Here is a 23,879-nt window from a genome sequence, read left to right as displayed (position 1 = left end):
TGAGTCAAGTTCAACAGTCAAGCTCAACAAGTTCAGACCAACTCGTCAAACTCAGTTTGTGCAGAAAAAGTGAAAGTGCTTGTGTTTGCTTGCAAGTAAGATTTTGTCAAATGATGTTTGAATAGAGGCCAAAATACTTGAAAAAACAACAATTATCCAGAACATTTTTTAATGCAATAAGGATTTCTGGGAGAAATGTATGGATAAAGTATGCATCACTGCATGCTATGATATCTGTCCTCCAAAGTATGCATCTGTGGAAAACACTCACTCACTCACTCATATTCACATTCGATACTCTAGTTTTGGAACAGTACCTGTCATGTCAGTCACACATACCTGCACCTCAGAAGGTTCAGTGTAGAATAAACGCATGTGTTTTGGAACCTGAACAACAGGTTCATGGAGCAGGCGCCCCCTGCCAGTGTGGATGTGGTAAGACAGGGCCGGTACCTGGATCCTCAGCCACAGCTGCTTGTTGGTCATCTCCATCCTCTTGAAGTTGTTCTCCACCTCCTTAGTCCTCTGCATGTCCCTCTGCATGCGCTTGATGTAGTCGACGGAGGCCTTCAGGATGGTGCCTTTGTTCCAGCGCGAGTCCCTGTGGACACAGAGCCAGGGAGGCGGAATGGTTGACGTCCTGTCACAATTTCACACTTCACCTCAGCCGCGGTCGTTCTGACCAAGATTAGGACCTTCAAAGAGGCCCACGCACACTCAGACTTACAGGTCATTTGTTTTTGGGATCATGGTTCCGAGCTCCTTAATGCGGTCGTTGATGTTGAACCTCCTTCTTCTCTCAACTGAAAAAAAGGATATAAAGCAAATGACAGAATACTGTTAATAAATAATCAAAAGATAATTACTCAGCCAAGGCAATTAGCAGTAGCAACAAGCTATACTAGTTCCCAAAACATAAAATACCTCAGGAACACACGTTGGAGATGAAGTGTATTATTATTGATAATTTATGAGCAGCAGTAAGTGACACATAAAATAAAACACCATCACCAAATAAAAAAATGGAGCCCAACAAACTTCATAAATGTCAATGTTATTTAACACAATATGTAGCTGGACATTGTTAGCTAGAAGTGATTCAGATTTAAAGCTTAATGTAATGTTACTGTCATGGAAAGAAGGAGTGATTAGTCAGCAGAGAGAGCGGAAGTGCCTGTTCCTAAACCACAAAACAGCACATGGGGCCACCACAAACCATGGGACCCCTCGTGAGCATAACGTCTTTCCAGAAACCAGCCACCAGTCTCTGCACGGGTAAAACCCTCTGAACCAGCCACCAGTCTCTGCACGGACAAAACCCCCTGAAACCAGCCACCAGTCTCTGCACGGCCAAACCCCCTGAAACCAGCCACCAGTCTCTGCACGGACAAAACCCCCTGAAACCAGCCACCAGTCTCTGCACGGGTAAAACCCCCTGAAACCAGCCACCAGTCTCTGCACGGGCAAACCCTCTGAAACCAGCCACCAGTCTCCGCACGGCCAAAACCCCCTGAAACCAGCCACCAGTCTCCGCATGGCCAAACCCCCTGAAATCAGCCATCAGTTTCAGTATAGCCCAAACCCCCTGAAAACTAGCCATCAGTTTCAGTAAAGCCAAATCCCTCTGAAATCAGCCATCAGTTTCAGTATAGCCAAATCCCTCTGAAATCAGCCATCAGTTTCAGTATAGCCAAAACCAAAACCCTATCAGAAAACTAGCTATCAGTCTCAGCAGTCCAGAAACCCCATCAAGGCCCAAACACTTCCTGGTTTAAGCGTTGTATGGATGGACATGCAGAATCCCCTTCCACATTGCTCATATCAGCACTAATACTCAACTAGGGGCAGGGGAGAGAGGGTACACAGAACATATTGTCAATGTGTCTGGGATTTGGTCTCTTTTCAATTAGTAGTTAATGTAGATTTTGGGGAAAAGGTGTGTGAAGTTCCCCATATCTGTCACTGTAATTTGATAAGTGGAAGTTCTCGAAGGTTCGGGTGCATTCTAGCCAGAAGGTATCTACCAATTATCACTGACTTTCTTCTGTTAGTTCGTTACTTGATTGGTGGAGAGCTCCTCTCTGGTTATTATGAGGAAAGTGACGGCACCAGTGCCACATTGCTATTTTATTGCCCGTGCCAGCTGGGAGCATGGGACAAACACATAAACCCCGTCTCCCTCTGCCAATCAGCACAGGATGCCATCCCTGTGCCAACACAACAGAACCTTCCAGATCTGTGACCCAGAAGAGTGTAGTACACTCGGCTACTTCACCACGGTGGCATGTGGGTAAATGGCAGTACCCCTGCCAGACAAATACTCTGTAAACGGGGTGTGGAAAGACCGTAAACATAATCTCCCCGGTTGTGGTTTTAAAATGACCGCGCTCACGCAGACTGGGGGTTTCTGCTCAGGTGGGAGACCGTAAACGCAATTGGTTGTGCTTATTGTGAGAGACGGCAAACACACTCACTCAGGTTGTGGTTATCCTTCTTCTGTCGTTCCTTAGCCATGGCACGTGCTTCTGCATCTTGGCAAAAACAAAATGGAGTCGGCAACCATGGTCTGAGCGACTTCACTTCACACCTCCTACTTCAGTACGGTAATAAATGATCTGCTTTTCTCAATGTCAGGCTCTGATGTGTGTGCGTGTGTGTGAGGGTGAGGGGGTGTGTGTGTGTGTGTGTGTGCGTGTGCACTTATATACGCGTGTGCATGTATGTATTACAGTAGTGTACCATCTCTGGTAGTGATGGGTAGTGACGGGCTCTTACCCGATAGCTCCTTCTTGACGGCCAGGTTGGCGGGGCAGGAGTTGCTGGTCATGGCGATGGCTGGGCCAGACATCCCGGGTCCCGTGTACACATCCATGTGACTGCTGGACAGGGGCAACTGCGAGGAAAGACAAAAAAAATCCCCCGGAATATATACAGATTCACGAGTTATTTCCCTACATCCAAACTGGAATATGACGCCTCTGATTCCGGTATTCTGCGTAAAACTGGTAAACAGCAGCGGCTCAACGCGCAGTGGGTGCGTATCTTTAGTGGAGAGCTGTAAGGTGCCGATAGCCTTCAGATAACCCACAGATAAGCAGAAGTGCTTATAGCCTTCCGACTGCGTTTGGGTGGACTTGTACAGAAGAAATCATTGACTATCGGAGGATCTCTTATCTCTGGTCTTATCCCTGCCGTATCCTGGCGTATTTCACTGTGTCAATGTCACCGTGCAAAGACCTTTCGAGCTTCTAATGAGCCTGAAAAGATAAGCTCGCCTATCTCACCACAAATACTTTATCGCTCTGACTACTGAGCAGCCACCGGCGAGACCCAGGGGGAGGAAAATGAGTCAAACTATTTCTTAATGACTTTAAACTAAATGCTACCGCAGCACTGAAAAAAAATGCATCGTATAAAACGTTTACTCACTATTTAAAGCTAAAATCACACAAGAAAAAAATAAAAAGTGAATTCATTTCTCCAGTCATAAGAATGTACTGCTTGCATGCCAGGTGGAGTGTTTCATGTCGTTAGGCAAAGTTCAAAAACCTCACCGCCTGTGGATAAATTACATTTTGTTTTTTTTGGGAAATAAAACTCCCAAAGTACATTTCTCTCCTGCTCCAGGGCAGAATTTCTGAAAGACGAGCCAGAATGTTCCATTCTGTTAATGCAACATCAAAGGACCGGGGTTAAATGAGACGCTTGTTTGTGATGTCAATAAGACCTGAAAAATCTGCTGATATGTGCGCATTAAAGGAGTCGTCAGCGAGTTCAGGGTTTTTTACGAGCAGACTGTGCCATCCTGACAAAGCAAAACTATGGGAGCTCTGCAGGACAGCGAGGTGAGCTACTGTACTGAGTGACTCAGTGCTGAGCTTTATTAAATGAAGACCTAGACTTTCTCACGAGACGCATTGCTCAGATTCCTGGGTTGTCATCTACTCGAATCCTTCAATGCACAATCGAAGACGTCTGGATTGAATTAAATCCTTACAGAGCTTTACTCAATTTTAAGTGACAATAACTGCCAAGAGCAAACAGTGTGATAACAAAAATGAGAGCGGGATGTCATCAATTCAAAATAACATCACATCTTCTGCATGAAGTGAAGAGGGTTATGGGTAAACGTCTGGTATTTTTTGCTTTTTGCTTTGCTTTGAGTTCATCAATGTTAATTCCTACCTCTGAGTGCATTTAAAGGAGGGCAGGAAGGATTAAACTGCTCTCTGCTAGAGGCCCCTTCCTAATGATGTCTGTTCCATTCATACTGTTATCTTCACGAGCAGCGAGGCAGCCAAGGGGACAGAGGGGAGATATATAAACTGGACACAGGACAATGCCCACAGGGCTGATCGATGGCAGGAATCAATCAAAGCCTTTGATCTATGAGTTACTCACTGTTGTGTAATTAAACACAACCAAGGGGCTAAAGAAATGATCAGAGCACACACTGAGGAGCCAGGTCAGGACAGCTCAGAGCAGCTAAACGCCTCCACAAAATAGCCTTTCTGTGCTGCTGATAAGCCACAACATGCCGAACCAAACATCACACGCCCTAAACTGTACTCAAAGATGGTCTCTTAGTGATCCAAGTCTCAGGATCGATCCTTCTGCTCAAAGTACAAAAGCAGGTCTTACGTTTTTTTTTTTTTTTCATCTCCATTTTCATCTTTGTTTTCATCTCCAGCAAATATAAGTATGTTTCAGACTTCTTACCAGCTGAAACGGCTCCCCGTTGACCAGCTCCACGATGGCGTACTTTTTCCCTGCGTCTTTCATCCTGTGCGGGCAGTCTGATCGCTTGTGGCTATCGCTGCACACCTCCAGCGTCATCATATCCCACCAGAGAGACTGACTCCCCCCCCCCCCTCCGCTGCTCCTAAAACCCAGGCCTCTCCTAGGTCTCCCCATCCACTGAACTTTCCTCCCACTGGACTTTCAGCCTGTTTTCCTCCTCCCCCCCCCACACACACACCCCACCCCCTCGCATACACCCCACCCCCTTCAAAAATGTCTAGTAAACAAGTTTAACTCTAACTGGCTGCAGTTTAATTGTTAATTTTGAGAAGTCCCGTGCAATAACCCGGCGGCAGAAAAGCTGAAGTTCGGCCCTCTCAGCTCTCGCACGCTGATTTCTTGGCGTAAACATCCCCGGGAGGAACAGTGCTTTCTGGTGATGTTACGCTGTTTTGAAAACGCTCAGATACTAAACACAGAGTGTCTAGAGAAAATCAAGCTGTGTGTCTGTTTCAACTGAGCACAGATCAGCAGAGATCATCAAATTCCCACACCTACTTCTGATCTCAGTGTCATGAGTTCAATATGTTTACAGCTACTTTTGCAGAAGTGCAAAATGCCAAGTGCAGGGGAAAAGTCTGTAGCACTTACAGTACAGCCACAAATAATTATTCAGTGATCAGAGACCTCAGAGAAGAACAACAGACATCAAAAAATGCAGTTTCTGAAACTGATCTCTTTGTTTTGTGGGTCTTGAGACATGCACCTTAAAATGGTGACACTTACACGCCTGAGACTTTGCCTATCTCTATGGTTACCATGTTAAATTCACTTTCACAAGTCACTTTGGCTAAAAGCATGTGCCAAAGGACTAACTTGGACATTTTAAACTCAACACAACACGTACACTTACAAAACAGCAGGAATTTTCGCATAATGAGACAGATACCTTTGCCAGTCTGCCTCATTCATTCATTCATTCATTCATTCATTGCCCCCCTAAATCTGGCACAATCCATGCCGGACAGCGGGCTCTAAGAGGGGTGCAGCGGGGAATGGCACTTACTGTGTTTGGCATATGAACCACGGGGTCAATATACGCAGAGATGTCATCATAACTGGACTGCAGGCTGATGATGTCATCGATGACATCATCCATCTGTCACCAAAAAAAAATGAAGAAAATGAGTATTGTTCAGAACTCTGCAGCAAGAAGGCAGATCTCACAGTATGTAACAGGATGGGTGTTCATAAGAGCAAAGATCAATGTGTAATCACATCATAGTCATCAAAAACCTGACATGGTGCTTGCTGAAACAACCCTTACTTCACAGCGAGCAAAAACACACTCCGCTACGATTGGGCCTGGATACAGCCCTCTGACTCTATGTGCAATGTTCACACTCATTCATTCTGATCTCTGCTATGGCTACCCTGCGAAGGTCAGACTCTCAGCAGCGCAGCCTGCCGTGTCCACAGACCGCCACGCTAACTTCAGACTGGAGAGGGAGCGGTAGAGAGAGAAAGAGCCACAGCGAGAGAGAGAGAGAGAGAGAGAGAGAGAGAGAGAGAGAGAGAGAGCGGTGTGTGGGGATGGGGGGGGGGGGGGGGGGGGGGGGCTCCTGGCCGCGGGTGTAGCAATTCAGAGGATCAAAGTCTGCAGCATTTAAAAAGGGCTCTTAAAAGATGACTGGGTGCACAGTAACTCCTAAAACCATAATTACACCCCACGTGCAGTAATTGCGCAGTTAAACTGCGATGGCAGTGGAGTTAACACTCTGGACGGTCTCCACCGTCTTTCAAGGCCATCTCAGGCTGCTCACTGCAGATATGAAATGATTGAATATTAAATTATTTTTAATTAACTAGGGAGTCATTAATCAATTAATCCCAGTCTTGGTCAGATGGATGCATCCAACCTTGTGCTTAGCAGCTCTAAATTTGCTAAAGAACTGTGAAACTTCAGTTTCAATCCCTACTGTAACTTAAAACAGAGGGAGGCAATAAAATAACTAGATTTACTTTCCCCTATTTCAATCAGAGCCACATATACACATGCGTGTAAATGTGTGTGTCAGATGAGGTCACTTCCTGTCCTAACAATGGCTCCGGTGAAAGTGCTGAGCAATAAGACCCTCCTGGCCTCCAGAACAGGAAGGGACATGCTGAGGTGCTCTTCTTTTGTCAGAGAAGGGCCCTCCACTTCCTTACAGCACTGTGTGTGCGTTTGCCCTCGGGAATACCTCCATCAGTGACTTTCAAAGGGGACGCTATCGGGGAAGAAAAGGAAATGCTAAGAGGTGTGCTACTGCTTGCCAGTATCTACTCAGATAAGGAAGGGAGAGGAGAGACGGACACTAGCGCTTCCTTCCTGGTGATAAAGGCCCGAGGTGACCCAGACGCTGGCCAGTACCGCTGGTCCCTACCTCCTTCTCCTGGCTGGAGCAGATGTTCAGCATGGCCATGGGGCTGTTGGGGGCGCTGTTGCCCGCTGAGGTGATGAGCTGCTCGGTGCGCATGCACGGGGAGGGCATGAGGGCGGGGCCGGGGGCGGAGGCGGGCTGGACGAGCGGGGGCGGGGGGGGGGACGGCTGAGTCCCCGTCACGGCGTGCACGGCCTGCTTGGTGGCGTAGGTGGTGGAGAGGAACTGCTTCAGCTGCTGCCGCTGCGACTGGCGGATGTGGTAGTCCGTGGGATTCTCCAGGTGGGTCTGCACCTGCGGAGAGGAAACAGGCCGTCAGTTTCACCGTCTGTGGAGGAGCCCACGCACGCAGAATAGCATTAGCGAGTCAGCTATTCGGCGAGGCCGTTTCAATTTTTTACCGGGTGTTTGGTTACTCGTTAACAAGAACCGTCGCGTTCGCTCGAAAACATCATTTGTCTGAAAACAAAAAAGGTCAGCTCAAATCAGCTCATCAGTGTTGGCTAATATAGAAATAGGTTACTAAAAGCTTGACACCGAGGACGTTGAATTTAGGATTTTCCCTCTCCAGGCAGTCGAGGATTTCTTCCTGAAGATAAGTCTGTTTTACGCCATTTAGTATCAAATGTTCTTATCAGCTCATATCAAAATGAGCTCAGTGTTTCCACTCCAGTTTACCTCAGAACGCCCATCAACATGCTAATCACATCGCATAGACATACAATAGCACCACTCACATCGCATCACTGCAATGATTAACAGCAGTAAGGTCCATGTTACTTTGGCAAACAATAAGAAACAATCCACCATCACTTAAGATTAACCAGTCACTCAAGAAGGAAGTGTCTCTTGCAATCACAATCAAACGTTCTGGTAATGTTAAAGACACTTAAGCATGATTTCAAACACTGTGCTGTAAAAATTAAATGAATTTTTAAATGGTGATACTCGTATGATGCACACAATCTGATTTCATAATGAACAGTTTTACATGACATTACAGGCATTAAGAAGGTGTTCTTTTCCAGAGCAACTGACACAGCTTTTCTTTTTTTTTTTTTAACACAGTATCCATGTACAGAGCTGGATATATACTGAAGTCATTTGGATTAAGAACCTTGCTAGAGAGTGCAATGGGATAGCTGGGATAACAATACTGTAGAGTTTTTTCCTGCCACAGTGCTATGGAAAAAAACTACAGTCCCTGAAAACCAAAGTAACACAGTGCTACAATAGTTGGTAACTAATTTTCTCCCTTTCACAGAAATGTGTACATGCTGTACCTTTGTATGCATGCATGTGCACATGCGTACGCGTGTATATGCATGCATGTACACCTGCAACAGTGCGAGCAAAATGTGTCTGAGACTGCAAAGAAGCCACCCACAAGGCTGGCTGGAAATCCTGTTAAGGCACTGGTGTAATGCATGGATGCAAACTAGGGGGAAAACCCACTCACACTTTTATAGCAGGTAGCCAAAAAAATAAACCCAAAAAAACCCAACATGTCAGTTTCAAATCCCTTTATACACCTGTGAATTCCCCTGTCCTAATCTGCAACACTATGAAAACCAACCAAACTCTTGACCTTGAGACTCCTTCCTGGATTCCCATGGGAGCGTGAGAGGTCAGGAGAATGCACTGAAACAGTCATGCGTCGATACGCAGCTGGCCAGCCAGGAGCGGTGGCCTTAACCAGGCCGGGCCGCACCGAAATCGCTCAGGAGCTGTGTTACACGACTGCATGTTCTGGGCGGGGCGAGAGGGTGCATGGGACTCCCGCCATGAGACGCAGTTTGAGGCATCGTCACGGTAACATGACCAATCGCCCTCGTTAAAAAGGGGGAGAGCGCTGCCCTCCGAGGCGGCGTCCGGTTACCTGAAGCGATTTGAGTCGGTGCCGTCTGTTCTTTTCATCAACATACAGGGCCCCAAAAAGAAATCAGCGGTGTCTCCTTACGCCTCAGCGCCTGCGAGAGCAGGGAGACTTGCAAACACTCCTTGCTTTACGTCTTACCTGTTCTGTAAGCAAAGTATAAAGGTGCATCTAAAAAAAAGAAAAAAAACAATACTGTTGTGCAGTGGGGCGGGTCCTATTGACTGGAACCCTTCCTCCCTGATTGACACTATGACTGTCAACAGGCCACACTAAGGACAAGACCTCCGTGGGAACACCACTAGAGTATAAAGTCAATCCAAAAGTGCACCAGTCACAGCAACAGGGGCAAGGTGTGACTCAACAACTTTGTTTGCTGCTCTGACCGCCGATCACCACAGCTCCTCTGTCAAAAGATGACGTAAATACAAAAAACCCCCTACTACTTCCGTTTTTTGAGTGAGCTTTTGAGCTTCAACCACCACACTGGAAGCTGTTCAAAGACTTTCTTTCCAAACTTGTTCATAGACGTCTATTTCAGACGCTTCTTTCGAGCAAACTAATCAGCGCAACTTCTCAAGGGTCATAGTGTGAATCATAAAATATATCGCCATGCTCTCATTTTAGATTACCTTTCAGTTCCTGACCGATTTAAATATGAAAACTACCACATATATATATATATATATATATATATATAGTCGTAATAAACTATAGTGTTCTCTCCAACTAGGCCTAATTATGGGTGTGTCAAACCTGGGCTATTTCATGGAAAGTAAAATTCTCAGGATGTCAGAGGATGTGTTGTGTGCCACATTTCTGGGTATATGAGAGGGGCGACTGGGATGACTGACATGAAGTCAGGCTCATTCTTTTCACTGAGCCCAAAGTCTGAACAGGAGGTCAAACAAGAACACACAGTACAACTCTATATACGTGTGTATGTGCGGTTATATAATGCACTGTGTTTATTTGGGCAATTTTAACTGTTGATAAGCATCCATCATGAAACATTTTATTAATGCATAATTAATTCATACATTTTAAGAAGATTTATATTAGTAATGGCCACCAGAAAGGCCATATACGAACACGCAGTGCTCACTGTGTTCCAAGAGGATGAAAAAAAGTTGCGAGCCCTACCCTTTTACACAGAACACTAATACCCAAAAGGGGGAAAACACACTACCGATAGGTTGCTAAAATGTCAGCAAAAGGCTAAACATTACAGCAAGGGTAACTATTCATAATTATTCATTTCACTTCCTGTCTCATGTCCTTTCTACATAAACTGAAAGGGAACTACGCAAAGATAAATATGGTCTACATATCTACATATTCAAACAAGGCAGTCTTTTGGCACACTACTCTGAAACTAATCATTCAGGCACAGCTGTGCAGTGTTTCAGTGAGTTCATTGAAAGCGACTAACTCAAGGGCCCAGAGCAGCCAATCCAATTTCAGCCAGTGTGGCTGCTGGTGCTGTGCAATCGGCAATTGCACCGCCCACGGATGGAAGGGTTCAGTCGATTAGGGTGTCTGTGGTTCATCGCTCTCTGGTGACCCCCACTGGCCGATCAGGTGCCCGGGATCACTCCTTGGCAAAGCCTCACATGAAGTGTCCTCCTCCGACTCCACCCTGTGAGAGCTTGGCTGGTGGCTACTGTGTGAGCAGGAGCAGGCTGGCCACACCGCATGTTTTGGAGGAGGACTGTGGATGTCTTCACTCTCCTGAATCGGCAGTGGGGACAGCTGAGTGAATTCAGCTTTAAAGCGTTCACTGGATATTGTAAATCAGGGACGCAATTGGACATGCCACAATTCTTTTTAAAAAGCTCGACCTAAATCTCCCTGCATGAGGAAATAAGTACTGTTAACGATCTATGGATGCTATCTCTGTTTCTGTTTAGCACACATTGTGACAGAGGCGCCTGTGAGCTGCTCCACTGCATTTTTATGTCTACCATCTGCCTCTGTCTGTGATTGACTGCCATGCGATGCTCGAACCAGACCACAGGAACCCCAGGAGAACAGCGCCCCTGCAGGCCCAAACCCTCCTTGCAGTGCTAGAGGACTGCTGTCCTGTGTGCAAACTGTGCAAGGGCACTGCCCACACCAGAGTAATATTCAGCCAATCAGCTTCACTGGGGGTTAGCTAACCCCACCCCTTCTTCACTGGTCCGCAGACCACAGTGGCCTGACATAAGCCTACAGAGGGGACGAATCCTGAACCAGGCTGGGGAGTTTTCAGCGATTGAGGTTGTCATGAGGATAGCCAGTCACTCAGTTAAAACCCATCTAAAACCCTCTCCAACCCCTACGCAATGATAATTAGATTAAGTGTGAGCTGCACTCTAAGTCAGACTTCAGAGAATTGTACCTCCCCACTAACCGCTCCAAACACGATTCTCTATGGTAACCAAGATGGTCAGCTCCTTAAGTCCTTCCCTACTCTGAACTGGAGGAGGACAGCTGGCACCAGGAGTTTCTGGTGCTGTGCAACATGTAAGAAATGCCCATGAAGAGATGTACCCAAGCAGAGAACATCCAGAGTAGTAATGAGATAAACAATCCTGCCACGCTTGGTGTGCAAGTTTTCCTGGACACAACACTGACCATACAAAGATGACCATCTGGTTAGTCTACAGAATCTCTTCCTGCTGGTTTCAAAGGCTCCTCTTTAAACATAGCCACACCCACTCCTCCCTCAAACCACTCCTCCGCGCCCCGCCCTTGACTCACCCTGAGCACCTCCACGGGGACCTGCATGGGGGCCTGGTAGTGGGCGGGGGCGTTGATGGCGGGCGTGGGCGGGGCGGGCATGCGGTGCTGGGCGTACTGGCGGGCGGCGGCCTGCTGCTGCTGCTGCTGCTGGCGCTCGCGCTGCTCCTCCTGCTGCTGCTGGTCCCGCATGAGCTGCAGGCGCAGGCCAATCCGGGAGGCCATGGCGAGGGGGCGGGGCGGGGCGGGGCCGGGAGGGGCACGGGGGCGGGTCCTGAGCAGACTGCGGAGTTCACTGAGGAGAGAGAGGACAGCATTCAGCATGTTGAATGTCACAGTGGTCCTGATACATTATGGGGTTTGTCTCTCAGATGCAGCACCATATACCTACACTAACTCCCATACGGCCTAAAATCACTCAGCTTTGCCTTTGGCCTATACTGACAATTAAATACAGCAGACATTCGTATCACCAACGTTAACTAAAACTGTGTCAGCGTAGAAAAAAAAAAAAAAACAGACACTCGCATTTATTTTTATTAGGGGGTGACATAGCTCAGGAGGTAAGACCGATTGTCTGGCAGTCGGAGGGTTCAAACCCCGCCCTGGGCATGTCGAAGTGTCCTTGAGCAAGACACCTAACTCCTAACTGCTCTGGCGAATGAGAGGCATCAATTGTAAAGCGCTTTGGATAAAAGCGCTATATAAATGCAGTCCATTTACCATTTATTTTTAAATTACGGCCAATGCTGTTGAATCGAGGCCTGTGCGTGTGTGTGTGTGTGTGTGTCTGTGTCTTTTAAAAATATTTGTCAACATCACAGGGTGTGTGCTAAACCACAATGCTTTGCATCAGTTGTTCCTTTCATGTATGTGAGCATATGGGTATTTTTTAAGGGTACATCCTTCACGCTACGCGGTCAAACTGAGGAACTGACTGGAGGGTCATGTGTGGAGTGCTGCTTCATCTCGTGGGCGACCTTTTCCACCAAACTTACTCCCCTCCCCGTGTGATCCCTCCCCCCTGGACAGTCCCACAGAAGGGGGTTCCCCTTTTTTGGGAGGTAAGACGCAGCACAGACAAACACCCTCAGGACTGACCGTGACAAACACACACTGCAAAAACAGAAACCGCAAGCAGACCAGTCTGTTTCTGACTGCAGAGAACAGAAACAAATACATGTGCACTTATTTCCATGAGCATATGCATGTGTGTTTATGTATGTATACATACATGTGTATGCATACAGTATGAATGCATGCATCTGCCAGAGTACATAAACATGTATTTACGTATGTGTACACATGCATGTGTATCTGTGTATGTGTATATGTACATATGTATGTACACATCATGTATGTGTATGTATGTACAGAATGAATGCATTTATGTGCCTAAGTACATACACATGTGTGTATGCGCATATGCAGGCATGTGTATGTATGTGTGTATTTGTACTTGTGTTTGTTCTGTAGGTCTGTTAAATGGTAGAAAGGAAACGTATGTCAGTGTATTCTGTGGTTACCGCAGACTCAGTGTGTGTTTTTAAATTATATAGCCTATTTTTTTTTCAGAGACATGGCAGGGATCACAGTCTGTCCAGAGTTTCAGAGGTTTCTGTCAATGCATGCTGCCCCTAGTGGTCAGCAGTGGGAAGCGCCAGAGAGAAAAACGCCCTGCAGCAGGCATTCGAGCTCAGAGGGCCAAACCTGTCTCATCTCAGCAAAGACAAACATGTTTATGAGAAAATGCCTGGCTTCAGATAACTCTGTATTAGTGTATTGAGATGGGGCTGACATAGCACAATATTTATGTCGGCTATATCACGCATTTGTTCAAAGATAATATGTTTCTGTCAGCCTAACAATATTTTAAAGATTATTTATTTTTCAATCAACAGCCATATTAGCTAGCCATAGTATAGAAGTCTTTGTTCAGAATCCCAGTGTAAACTTTTTTTTAACACAAGACAAGTGACATAGTCAAAGGACACACTTGATATACATCTAAAATGACTAATTCCTAAAAACTTTCTAGGAACAACGTTATTGATATCAAAATGACGACCAGTCACAATTAAATTTTATTCAAAAATTTTCATACATAGTGTGTGTGTGTGTGTGTGTGTGTGTGTGTGTGTTCTCAAAGTGTTTAGCATTCTCTCAGGTGAATTCGAATATCGAATTCCCGTTAAAGAATCTAAGCTAATCTAAGAGTCTGGTCCAACCACACTGCAGTAGATAGTAAGTGTAGGTAAAGCTCTCTGCTCTACAGAGTAACATCCTGTTGTTTAAAATAGCCCTTTCACTTTCTGTTCCCCTTTCAGAAGCAGTCTGTCCTCCACGGTCCTGAGCATATCGACACCACCCCAAAACACCCCTACTCAATTTAAAACTCACAACTTTGTCATTTAGCATACACTTTTAGCCAAAGTGACTTATAAGACACAAAGTGTATCTTACATGGTAAGCAAACACCACACGAGATAAAGCTACTATGAGCTACTCTGACTCGTCAACTGCCCATTAACCTTAACTGCAGTATCACTCCTACTCTGAAGTAAAACAGCCCCTCCATTGCACTTCAACTCCCCCAAAACTACAGTAGTAAGAACACTCATACTCTGCAGTAACAGCACAACATCCCAAAATTGTGGCAACACCCCAAAGTTCCACTAACAGCACATTTCCCCTGTGACACCCAAATTCCCCAGGGATAGGCTAAATCAGACAACACAGAAAGTATTAGCCTGACAGTATATGGTATAAATACTGCAACACATGAAATTAGTCTGGGGAATTTTCAGTCTATCTGCACTAAACCCCCAGCGTTAGCACATGCCAGTGGTTATGTGACTGATTCATACCATGTTTAAGGGACTTGTGCTACTGATGAACATACACAATCACACAACCACACCGCTACCCTCCCCCACAGACAGAGAAGCATTAGGAGGGTTACTAAACCGTGAGTCATGATTCTTCCTCTATTTTACATCCATCTGCTTCCTCCCGTTACTCCCTCGCTCGCGAGCTGAGTGAATCAGAGTCAGCCCCCTCGCTCCCGGTAACCTTAACAAATCCGCCAGCAAGGCAGCCGCGCTGGCACGGTTGCCACGGCAGTGTGGCATAACGGTGGCACTGGGACGTCGCGAGGGGGGTCACGGGGTGCAGCCCTAGGGTGGGTCCTGTTATTGTGTCCTTCGGTGCCCTTGTGAACAATCCAGAAAATTCTCGGCCGTATGAATGGTTAACGCGTAAAACGTCGCCTGAGGAAACACAATCTGTCAAGCAGAGAAAAAAAAGCATGTTTCTACTAAAAAAGGAGCCCTCCCTCCCTTTATTATGCAGGTCATGAAGCATGCACCTTCATGCCACCGCTGACTGACTCCAAGTCTACCTTTCTCCAGCTCTTGTGGTGCTTACCACATGTTATAAGTTTGCTTTGGCTAAAAGCATCTTCCAAATAACTCAACTGTAAACTGCAAATTGCATGCTCTGAAAGGTACAGGATTCAGGATCCACTCTGATTGGCTAAAATGTTATGCACTACAGACCTGCCTGTGACAGAACTACAGGAAGACGTAGCACACGTGTGAGAGGAACTGGAATTGGCTCTTCACTGTCAATACGATTTGAGAGATCTTCACAGGAATTTAGAAAAGGGAAGTGTTTTGTGTGGGATGACTACTGATTTTAATGTAAAACCTCCCACAACTGTCAAAAAAGGTCCTGTTCAACAGGCAAACAGTCCAAATATTTCAGGAATGTTAACATTCTTTCTGTAACTGGAACATAATCTTCACAAATGATAACCAGTAAGAGAAATGGGCCTGTAACTCCAAGGTTGTGGGTTTGACTCCCAGTTGTGGTGCTACTGATATGCAAGGCTGATATTAACTTGAATTACAGCAAAATGTTTAGCGAAACTGTATAGCCTAAATGGATTGTATTTTAACTGTAATGACTGGATGAGAGCATGCACAGAACGCGGAAACGCGTCTGTAAGTAGCATATACAATTTAACCTCTCATGAAAAATCCCTGTTTTATTCTTGCATCCGTTCTCTTTTTCAGGGAAGAATGTTTCCCAGAGAAAGCACTATATGAGTAGCAGCAAATAAAAAGTAAAAATATTCCCCACAAAGAAGTGTCACACGTGGGGCGTGCGGATATGTCAGAGCACAGGCCTAACACCTTGCGCTCCCCTGCAGCCAACACCAGACCTCCCCCCCAACGGCCGCTGTATTTCAGACGCACTGTCTCACACCACAGGCATGCCACGTATTTACAATCTAACGCGCCCTGGCCCTGGCCGCTACCCTAAAGCTGGGGCACCAGCGGGGGCGGGGGGGGCACAGAGATCCTGCTACGGGACGTCCAGTCCGCACCCATCCCTGCCCCCCCCCAGCCCCCCTATCCCATTACCTCCATATTCCTCTGAAATGTGCGTTCAGTGAGCGGGACCGAGGCTGGCCGCTCGTCTGCACAGATAACTCTCCCCTGACGGATGTTCCTTCTCCTGCTGCCAAAGTTCTGCTGTCTAACTGCAACTTACCCTGTGTATCCGCCCAGGCTGTATCGCTATAACCTTCAGTGCTGCTGACAGCCTAGATGCGTCAGATGCAAGACGGCGTACATAATACCCTGTCTGAGGGTGCCGTGTGTGTTCTAGGGGAACGCCGTTTGCGACAAGCCTTTGCTCCTGCTGTCGATGATCAAGTTCCGCTAACATTCTTTCAATGTCAATAATGCAATTAGAAACGTCTGTCAGCGGTGAGCCGTGAGCAGACTGATGTCCACTGTGGGACACAGCTGAGGTCCACCGTGGGACACAGCTGAGGTCTGTCCAGCCCGGTCTTTATTTATACGGCTCATGAGGAAGGCAGGCTGAGGTGTGAGGCCTATTTATGTGAGAGCACTGATAAGAATGTGCCAGATCACTGGCCTCTACCTCTCACAGCAGAAATGCCAAACTGAACCCAAAACAAAACACAAGGATATCACCACCACCACCATCTTATTCTTCTTCTTCATTGTCAGACCTCACCATTATCACCATCATCATTTTTCTGATTAAATTCAAACTTTCAAAACTTTATTGTCACTGTATCAGTTCTAGTTGGAAAACATTGTGCTCTGTATGTTGGGCCAATGAATATAATAACATATCAGATCATCATCATTGTCATCATCATCATCGTCATCATCACCATCACTACCATGTCGCCATAGACTGGCTGAAACAAGAGACACTGTGCTTCGTACTCAACAGAGGCCTTATGAGCAATCACTGTAGACTGGTGATGACACCAGTGATAGTAACTAAGATAGCAGTAAGAAGAGCAATCACAGCAGCACTAGCAGAAGTAGAGTAGGAGGAGTAAAAGACGTAAAAACAGTGTTAGTTGTAGCAACAGTAGCAATGCGGTAAGGAAACCCTGATTCTACACGGATCAGGCACCTATTTTTAACTCATTGAACTGTTCGGCACTGGCAAGGTGTTCTAATTTTAAAATATATACAACTCTCGTAAAGCCAACTTCCTGCACACACGTACGCATAATGAACGGTCCATTTTATAAATGGGTTAAACACGGCCTTGCAGTGCAACAGTTTATTTAAAGTCTGACAACACATCAGGTAAAGCTGAGACATAGAGTCAGACCCTTCCAAAAAAAGATATGCCATACAGGCGGAGTTAGGGTTTCACAACCATCTTAAGATGACAACAGAATTCAAAGTTCCTCATTTGAGAGCACGTAATTCACATCGTAGGCCTAGCATCAGCTCACCAACCAAATCTCTGTATTCACCTTTAAACGGTCTGCGATATTATTGAAACAAAATGATCCCAATTCCTTTATTGTAAAATAAAAATGTAACTGTTCACTGCTCATGGCAGTAAAACACAGAACCAAGCCCCAAACTTCATGCATGCGTCATTTTCTATTTAAAAAAATGTGTGCGCTGTGATTACACATAAAAGTGCTGAAATCTCACAAAACAAGAATCCCATTTCCTCATTTCCACCCTCACGAACAGTTAGAACAAGATAACTATTTCCACATGAACACTGAAAAAGAGCAAGAAGTCACAGCATAATTATAACATTCTGTAATTGACAGTGTCGTGATATGTAGGCTAATCTACTTCACCATTTAAAAAAAAAAAAAGAAACCATTCGATGATTGATCCGCCAGCCTACAGTTAACATACATTACTCAAGTGCAGGACACTGTAGCTACTGAAGCAGTTAAGGTTGACTGCCTTACCTGAACGTGCAACAAGCTGTGTCACGCTGAGGAATCAAACCCACAACCCCTGGACCAGGAACCCAGCTGCGTAAGGGCCACACCACATATAACGCTACTCCAGATTCTCTCCAAAGCAATGTGGCCTACGCAGGAATTACAGGACCAATCCAACGGACCGAACAGACGAGGAGAATTAAAGCCAGCTTAATCCCCGTTCCCTAGTACCGACCGGGCAGAAAACAGACAGCATGAGGAGGACCCAGCATGGAGCTCAGACTCTTTACCGCGGTACAGCGTCCTGCTGGAGGCAACTCCCTCTCAACTGTCCCCACCCCACCTGTGCTCCTATCAGCACACCACTCCCTCCTCCGCTCCTACGCTGGCTCCACCCCCTCCCCGGCCGGCTGCCGTGGCGATCGTGCTGCATGCGGGGGGGGGGTGTGGCTCGTACAAAGTCACAGGGAAAGCCTGAGTCACCGCCGCTTCCCAGCTCCGCCGTGGCTTCTGGGACGCAGCACAGCCTCCGCTTCTCCTAAACGAGGTCAAAGGTCGTCGCCTCCGTCTCAAGGACAAGGAGCCCTCAGTGCGTCGGGTCCGCCTCCACCCCTAAAGCACGCCCCCTGCCCCTCATTAGGATGCGGAGGCGGGCGATGTGTGCCGGGAATCAATGAGAGGAGGAAAGTCCGACGCAGAGACGATAGCTGCTTCAAATGAAAATATACCTTTTTTTAATGTACATGACAAAATCATGACCTTACAAGACAGTTCTCTGTCTCACTTTGTCCTCCTTTTTGTCTCTCCAAAGCAAAATTTCTCTTAAATGTCCCAACACACACACACACACACGCACACACGCACACGCGCACACACACACACGAGCACACAGGACACACTGTGTGCGTGAGTGCACACATTCATGGGTGTGCATCCATGTGCGGGGGCATTCTCTCTGAAGTCTGTGAGAGGCATACACTGTATCACTATTTGTGAGCTCAAAGTTTCTGACCCACACGCTTTTCACTGGGACCGGCACTATACTGAAAACAAGCAGAAGACAACTGAGAAGGAAAAGACTTCCATTCCCTTTTTACTAATGCACACACAGGAAAAGAGCTGAGATCATATTAATTAAAACGAGTCAGCATGATTTGCACAAAGCAAACAAGCAACCCACTAGGTTGGTGTCGCCAGGTGAACTCTGCTGAAATGTGTCCTTCCTCCAAAGCTGGAGGGGTTAGGGTGGACCCGGAAGCTCCTGATACGTAAATCTATGGAAAAAAAAATAATTTCATGCTCAGAATGTGTATTTGGCATGAGTTTGGCTTTTTGAATAAAACCTAGAAAGAAAGAAAGCCTACTAACAACTATGGAATTTCCCACGGTCAAAATCAAGCACTTTGAAACATTCCAAGGCCCTGATAGTGGGATATAACCGTGTGTTTTTCTTTTCGTTTCTGGGGGACATAATGTCCGCCTGTAACGTCTCTCTGTATCTCTGCAGTCTCACAGGCCATCGAGAGGCGCTTATGTACCCGCGATGCTGGAGGTACTGCCTCTGATATTTGCTTGCCGGCGGGAAGCCATTATAAAGCTCCCCGGCAGTGGTGCCCTTAACGCTGCTGTCATCCGCGAACCTCGCGGCCGTTTCTGTTTGCTCTCCAGCTTGCGTGACTTTCGTGTTTGTGCGTTTATCTCCACAGCTACGATCGCGGCCGGAAAGTACAAGGATTCCGAGCTGGGCTGAAAAAAAGGTTTGGTGCTGACATTCTGAAAGCAGCTACACTGTACGTATCACGCATTTAACACAACGCGAACGCACGTGAGCTTTCACTCTGAAGAGGCAAAAGCGAAAAAAAAACAACAACAACAACAAAAAACCTGGTAAAATAATTAAAACTTTCCAGAAACCATAAACAGTCACATGGTGACTAAATGCAGAACAAACACACGGTATCCAGTATCAGAGGAGGCCGTGACATCGCTTGTGCTCTGCTGCAGCTGCAGTGAGAGAGTGCTGTAGAATAACACAGTAATATTTTGGGCCACAGCTTGTGGGTTGAAGGAAACGGCATTTGCATTCTGATCAGGGCCTTTCACTACACTTCAGTGTTTCAGCGGCTGTAGGTGGGCACTTTCATAACCATAGCTGCCGGAGAGCCGGACAAAGGCCTTTGGAAAGCAGGAAAATGCCCCAGCGGAGCTTCTAGCCTCACGCTGTGCCCCCTGGAGGGGGACACCAAGGTTGAGTCACACTCTTTTCTTCAAACGAGCAATTTGCAGAAAATCTCGCTTTCCAAAGCAAGCAGTCAGTTCACTGAAGCTAAGCTCGTACACAGTGATACTTGGCATTGATTTCACCGGGGTGTGTCTTCCGCGCTTATACAACGTCTGTGACGTTCACCAGTTCGTTATTTTTACACACACACAGCACCTCTGCCAAAAAGACAAATATCTTTTAAATAAAAGTTTTAAAAAACAATGTTCAGAATGTGCAGTAGCATAGAAGAGTTAAGAAGAGAACAAGCTTGGCAGCATTCCTGACTGCGATTGGTGGAGGTGAGAATGCTAGGGGTGGGGGTGTGGCTAAGATAAACCACCGTAGCTGATGGGCCACACCCACCCAGGCTCTTCATTCCTGGCCGTGCTCCGATAGTCACCCCTAATCAGAGCACGCTCTGGGACCAGAAAGAGGCTGTTTAAGGTTTTAAAATACGGTCTGGCTGGCACGTGGGCACACTGTGCCCGGTGGGTGAAGGCCAATGGCGGCCTCTTCTGAACGCACTCTGAGGCTTTGCCCCGGCCAAAATTCTGTACACATTCCTGGGATCTGGAAGCGCCCCCGGGCTGAGCGCAGGGTGACCTCAGAGATTTAAGACTTTTCTCAAGATGCTTTACACTGACAAGCGGAAAAATGCTGCTGCCTTCGAAACGCACATCAGAGCATGCACCTGAAGTGACATTCCTGCTGTTCCATGACAACAACACTAGGGTACACACGCACGCACACACACACACGCACACGCATACATATACATATTGGGTATGTACGGTGGTAAAGGGGCAGAACTAATCATGTATTCATATGGTTCAAGATATTCATTTTTAAAATTTTGACTTTCAGACTTCCTGCCTAAGAAAATAAATCAATATCTGAAGTAACTCTGTCACCAACAGTAGAGAATCAAAACACTACATTACCCACAATGCATTAAGATTATGCAAGCTATTCTGAAAGGCACACAGCCTAAAAGGCTGTGTCCACTGTCCGCTGCTGGTCATCTGTGCAATGCTGCACTGGAATTCCATATATGGTGCCCGCATGCCAGGCAGTTTAAAGGTGAATTGTGTGTTAGGTTTCAGCTGGCCGGCACAGTAGGGTTTTTAAAAGAATAGGCCTGCTGCCTGAGCCATCAGTACACAAAGGTATCAGCCTCTTTCCTGCAAAAGAGGAAATGCTTTACAAATAAGCCACTGAGCTGAGAACAAAAGAGGAAGTTGATTTGTGTACTCTACATTAAAATGGCAACAGCACAGCCCCTACCACTGGAACACACATACACAACCATGTAAACAACCATACAGATGCACATAGAAAACTACATACACAAATATATATGCTAAGAGAACCGAACATACTCATAATGCATAACCACGCATGCAGAGCCACACTCATACACACACACACACACACACACACACACAGGACCACATATACACACATACAGTACAGTACATGCATAGAAATCTACACAGACACACAATCACACATGCTTCTACACTTCTGCTAGAAGTGAGGTCAGAGAAGTGTAGCGAAATACAAATACTGTATTTCCAAAAGTGTGTGGACACCCCATCTATTTCAGCCACACCCATTGCTAACAGGTGCATAAAACCAAGCATGCAGCCATGCAATCTCCATTGACAAACATTGGTAGTAGAATGGGTCGTACAAAACAGCTCAGTGACTTTCATGTCATAGGATGCCACCTTTTCAACAAGTCAGTTCATCAAATTTCTGCTAAGTACTGTTATTGAGAAGTGGAAACATATATGATAAATAACAGCTCTGCTGTGAAGCGGTAGGCCACACAAGCTCACAGAACAGGACCGCCAAAGCATGTAGCATGTAAAAAATCATCTGTTCTTGGTTGCAACACTCACTACAGAGTTCCGAACTACCTCTGGAAACAATGTCAGGACAACGTCAGCACAACTGTTCCTCAAGAGCTTCATGAAATGGGTTTCCATGGCCAAACAGCCGTACACAAGCCTAAGAGCACAATACCCAATGCCAAGCATTGGCTGGAGTGGTGTAAAGCACACTACCATTGGACTCTGAAGCAGTGGAAACATGTTCTCTGGAGTGATGAATCACGCTTCACTATCTGGCAGTCTGACAGACAAATTTGGGTTTGGCGGAATGCATAGTGCTGACTGTATTGGCCAGAATAGTGCCAACTGTAAAGTTTGGAGGAGGAGGAATAATGGTTTGTGGCTATTTTTCATGGTTTGGGTAGGACCCTTAGTTCCTGTGAAGGGAAACCTTAATGCTACACCATACAATGACATTCTAAAAAATCACTTCCAACTTTGTGACAACAGTTTGGGGAAGGCCCTATCCTGTCTCAGAACGACAGTGCCCCTGAGAACAAAGCAAGGTCCATAAAGAAATGGTTTTCTGAGTTTGGTGGGGAAGAACTTGACTGGTCTGCACAGAGCCCTGACCTCTACCCCATCAAACACCTTTTGGATGAAATGGAAAGCTGACTGTGAGCCAGGCCTAACACACATCAATGTCCAACCTCATTAATGCTCTTGTGGCTGAATGGAAGCAAATCCCCACAGCCATGTTTCAAAATCTACTGGAAAGCCTTCCCAGAACAGTGGCGGCTGTTACAGCACCAAAGGGGAGTCCAAATCCACATTAATGCCCATGGTTTTGGAACGAGATGTTCAACACGAACATATGGCTGCGGTGTTCAGGTGCCCACATACTTTTGGAAATGTAGTGTATCTGTTTCTAAGAAATAGCCCAGGTTACAGGAAAAGGAAGAGCAGGTCTGCAACACCAATATAAGATTAGAAGGCTGAGAAAAACTCCTCCTTCTCCTGTCATATGACCAAGGAACAGCAGCATGCCTTGCCCACATATGAGTCCTATCTGGGGCTGATAAGTGGTACATCCTGCAAAACCACTGGTATTCAGTGCACTCGCACTCACCTTGTGCAGGCAGAAGCCCTGCAAAATACCACACAATCTGAAGTAATGTAACCCTGCGGAGAGCGCGAGCATTTCAGTCTGAAGGACTTGTACCAGCGTTATCGCACAGGAGAACCTCCTCTGGCCGAAAGGGTAGAATCAACGTGTCTGCCCCAGCTCTGAAAGAAGCACAGCCCTCTGCTGCGATGACCATGTTAACTAGCTGCAGTTTGCACGTGTGCTTGCATTATTTCTTTTTAAGGGGCTGCTGGTTGGCTAATTCAGTTAAGACACCACGCTGTGGTGCAGGGATGAGTGTCATGGCTTCAGACTGAATCCAGACCGTGCCAGTACCAACTGGCCGGAAGCTCCATAGGGCGACACCCAATAGGCGATTGCATCGCCCAGGGTACGAGAGGGTTTAGTCGGTTAGCGGTCCATGTTTATTGATTTCTAGCAATTCCCCCTGGTGCTCGTGGACTACATGCGAAAGGGACATATGAAAGGTCTTCCTCTGACTCCACTCTATATGAGTTTAGCTGTAGTCTGCAGTGTGAAAAGACGTATCCGGCGACACTACGTATTTTGGAGGAGAACCGTTGGTGTCGACACTCTCCTGAACCTGCAGTGGGGTTGGCAGATACACGCGGCTGCGGCTGTAGA

The 23,879-nt window shown here is 46.5% G+C and overlaps 1 protein-coding gene across 3 annotated transcripts in view; it reads right to left on the bottom strand.

The window, feature by feature from the left end:
• Nucleotides 1-23,879, bottom strand: part of LOC135233965 (transcription factor EB-like) — a 30,403-nt gene that overhangs the window by 2,830 nt on the left and 3,694 nt on the right. Inside the window, exons 1-8 of one of the 3 annotated variants that reach the window (XM_064297987.1) lie at nt 18,035-18,331; nt 11,782-12,055; nt 7,167-7,457; nt 5,807-5,899; nt 2,776-2,893; nt 2,475-2,531; nt 728-803; nt 454-601 (exon numbers count right to left, since the gene is read on the bottom strand). In XM_064297987.1, the coding sequence (XP_064154057.1) occupies nt 454-601; nt 728-803; nt 2,475-2,531; nt 2,776-2,893; nt 5,807-5,899; nt 7,167-7,457; nt 11,782-11,985 (987 nt within the window). In that variant the 5' untranslated portion in view covers nt 11,986-12,055; nt 18,035-18,331. Of the gene's footprint in view, nt 1-453; nt 602-727; nt 804-2,474; nt 2,532-2,775; nt 2,894-5,806; nt 5,900-7,166; nt 7,458-11,781; nt 12,056-18,034; nt 18,332-23,879 lie in introns of those variants that run through there. The other 2 variants (XM_064297986.1, XM_064297988.1) reach the window with 2 other exon arrangements.

This window comes from Anguilla rostrata, chromosome 11 (genome assembly GCF_018555375.3).
Source record: "Anguilla rostrata isolate EN2019 chromosome 11, ASM1855537v3, whole genome shotgun sequence".
Lineage (NCBI taxonomy): Eukaryota > Metazoa > Chordata > Actinopteri > Anguilliformes > Anguillidae > Anguilla > Anguilla rostrata.
Note: the sequence above shows the minus strand (reverse complement) of the source record. Positions and strands in the feature narration are given on the sequence as shown.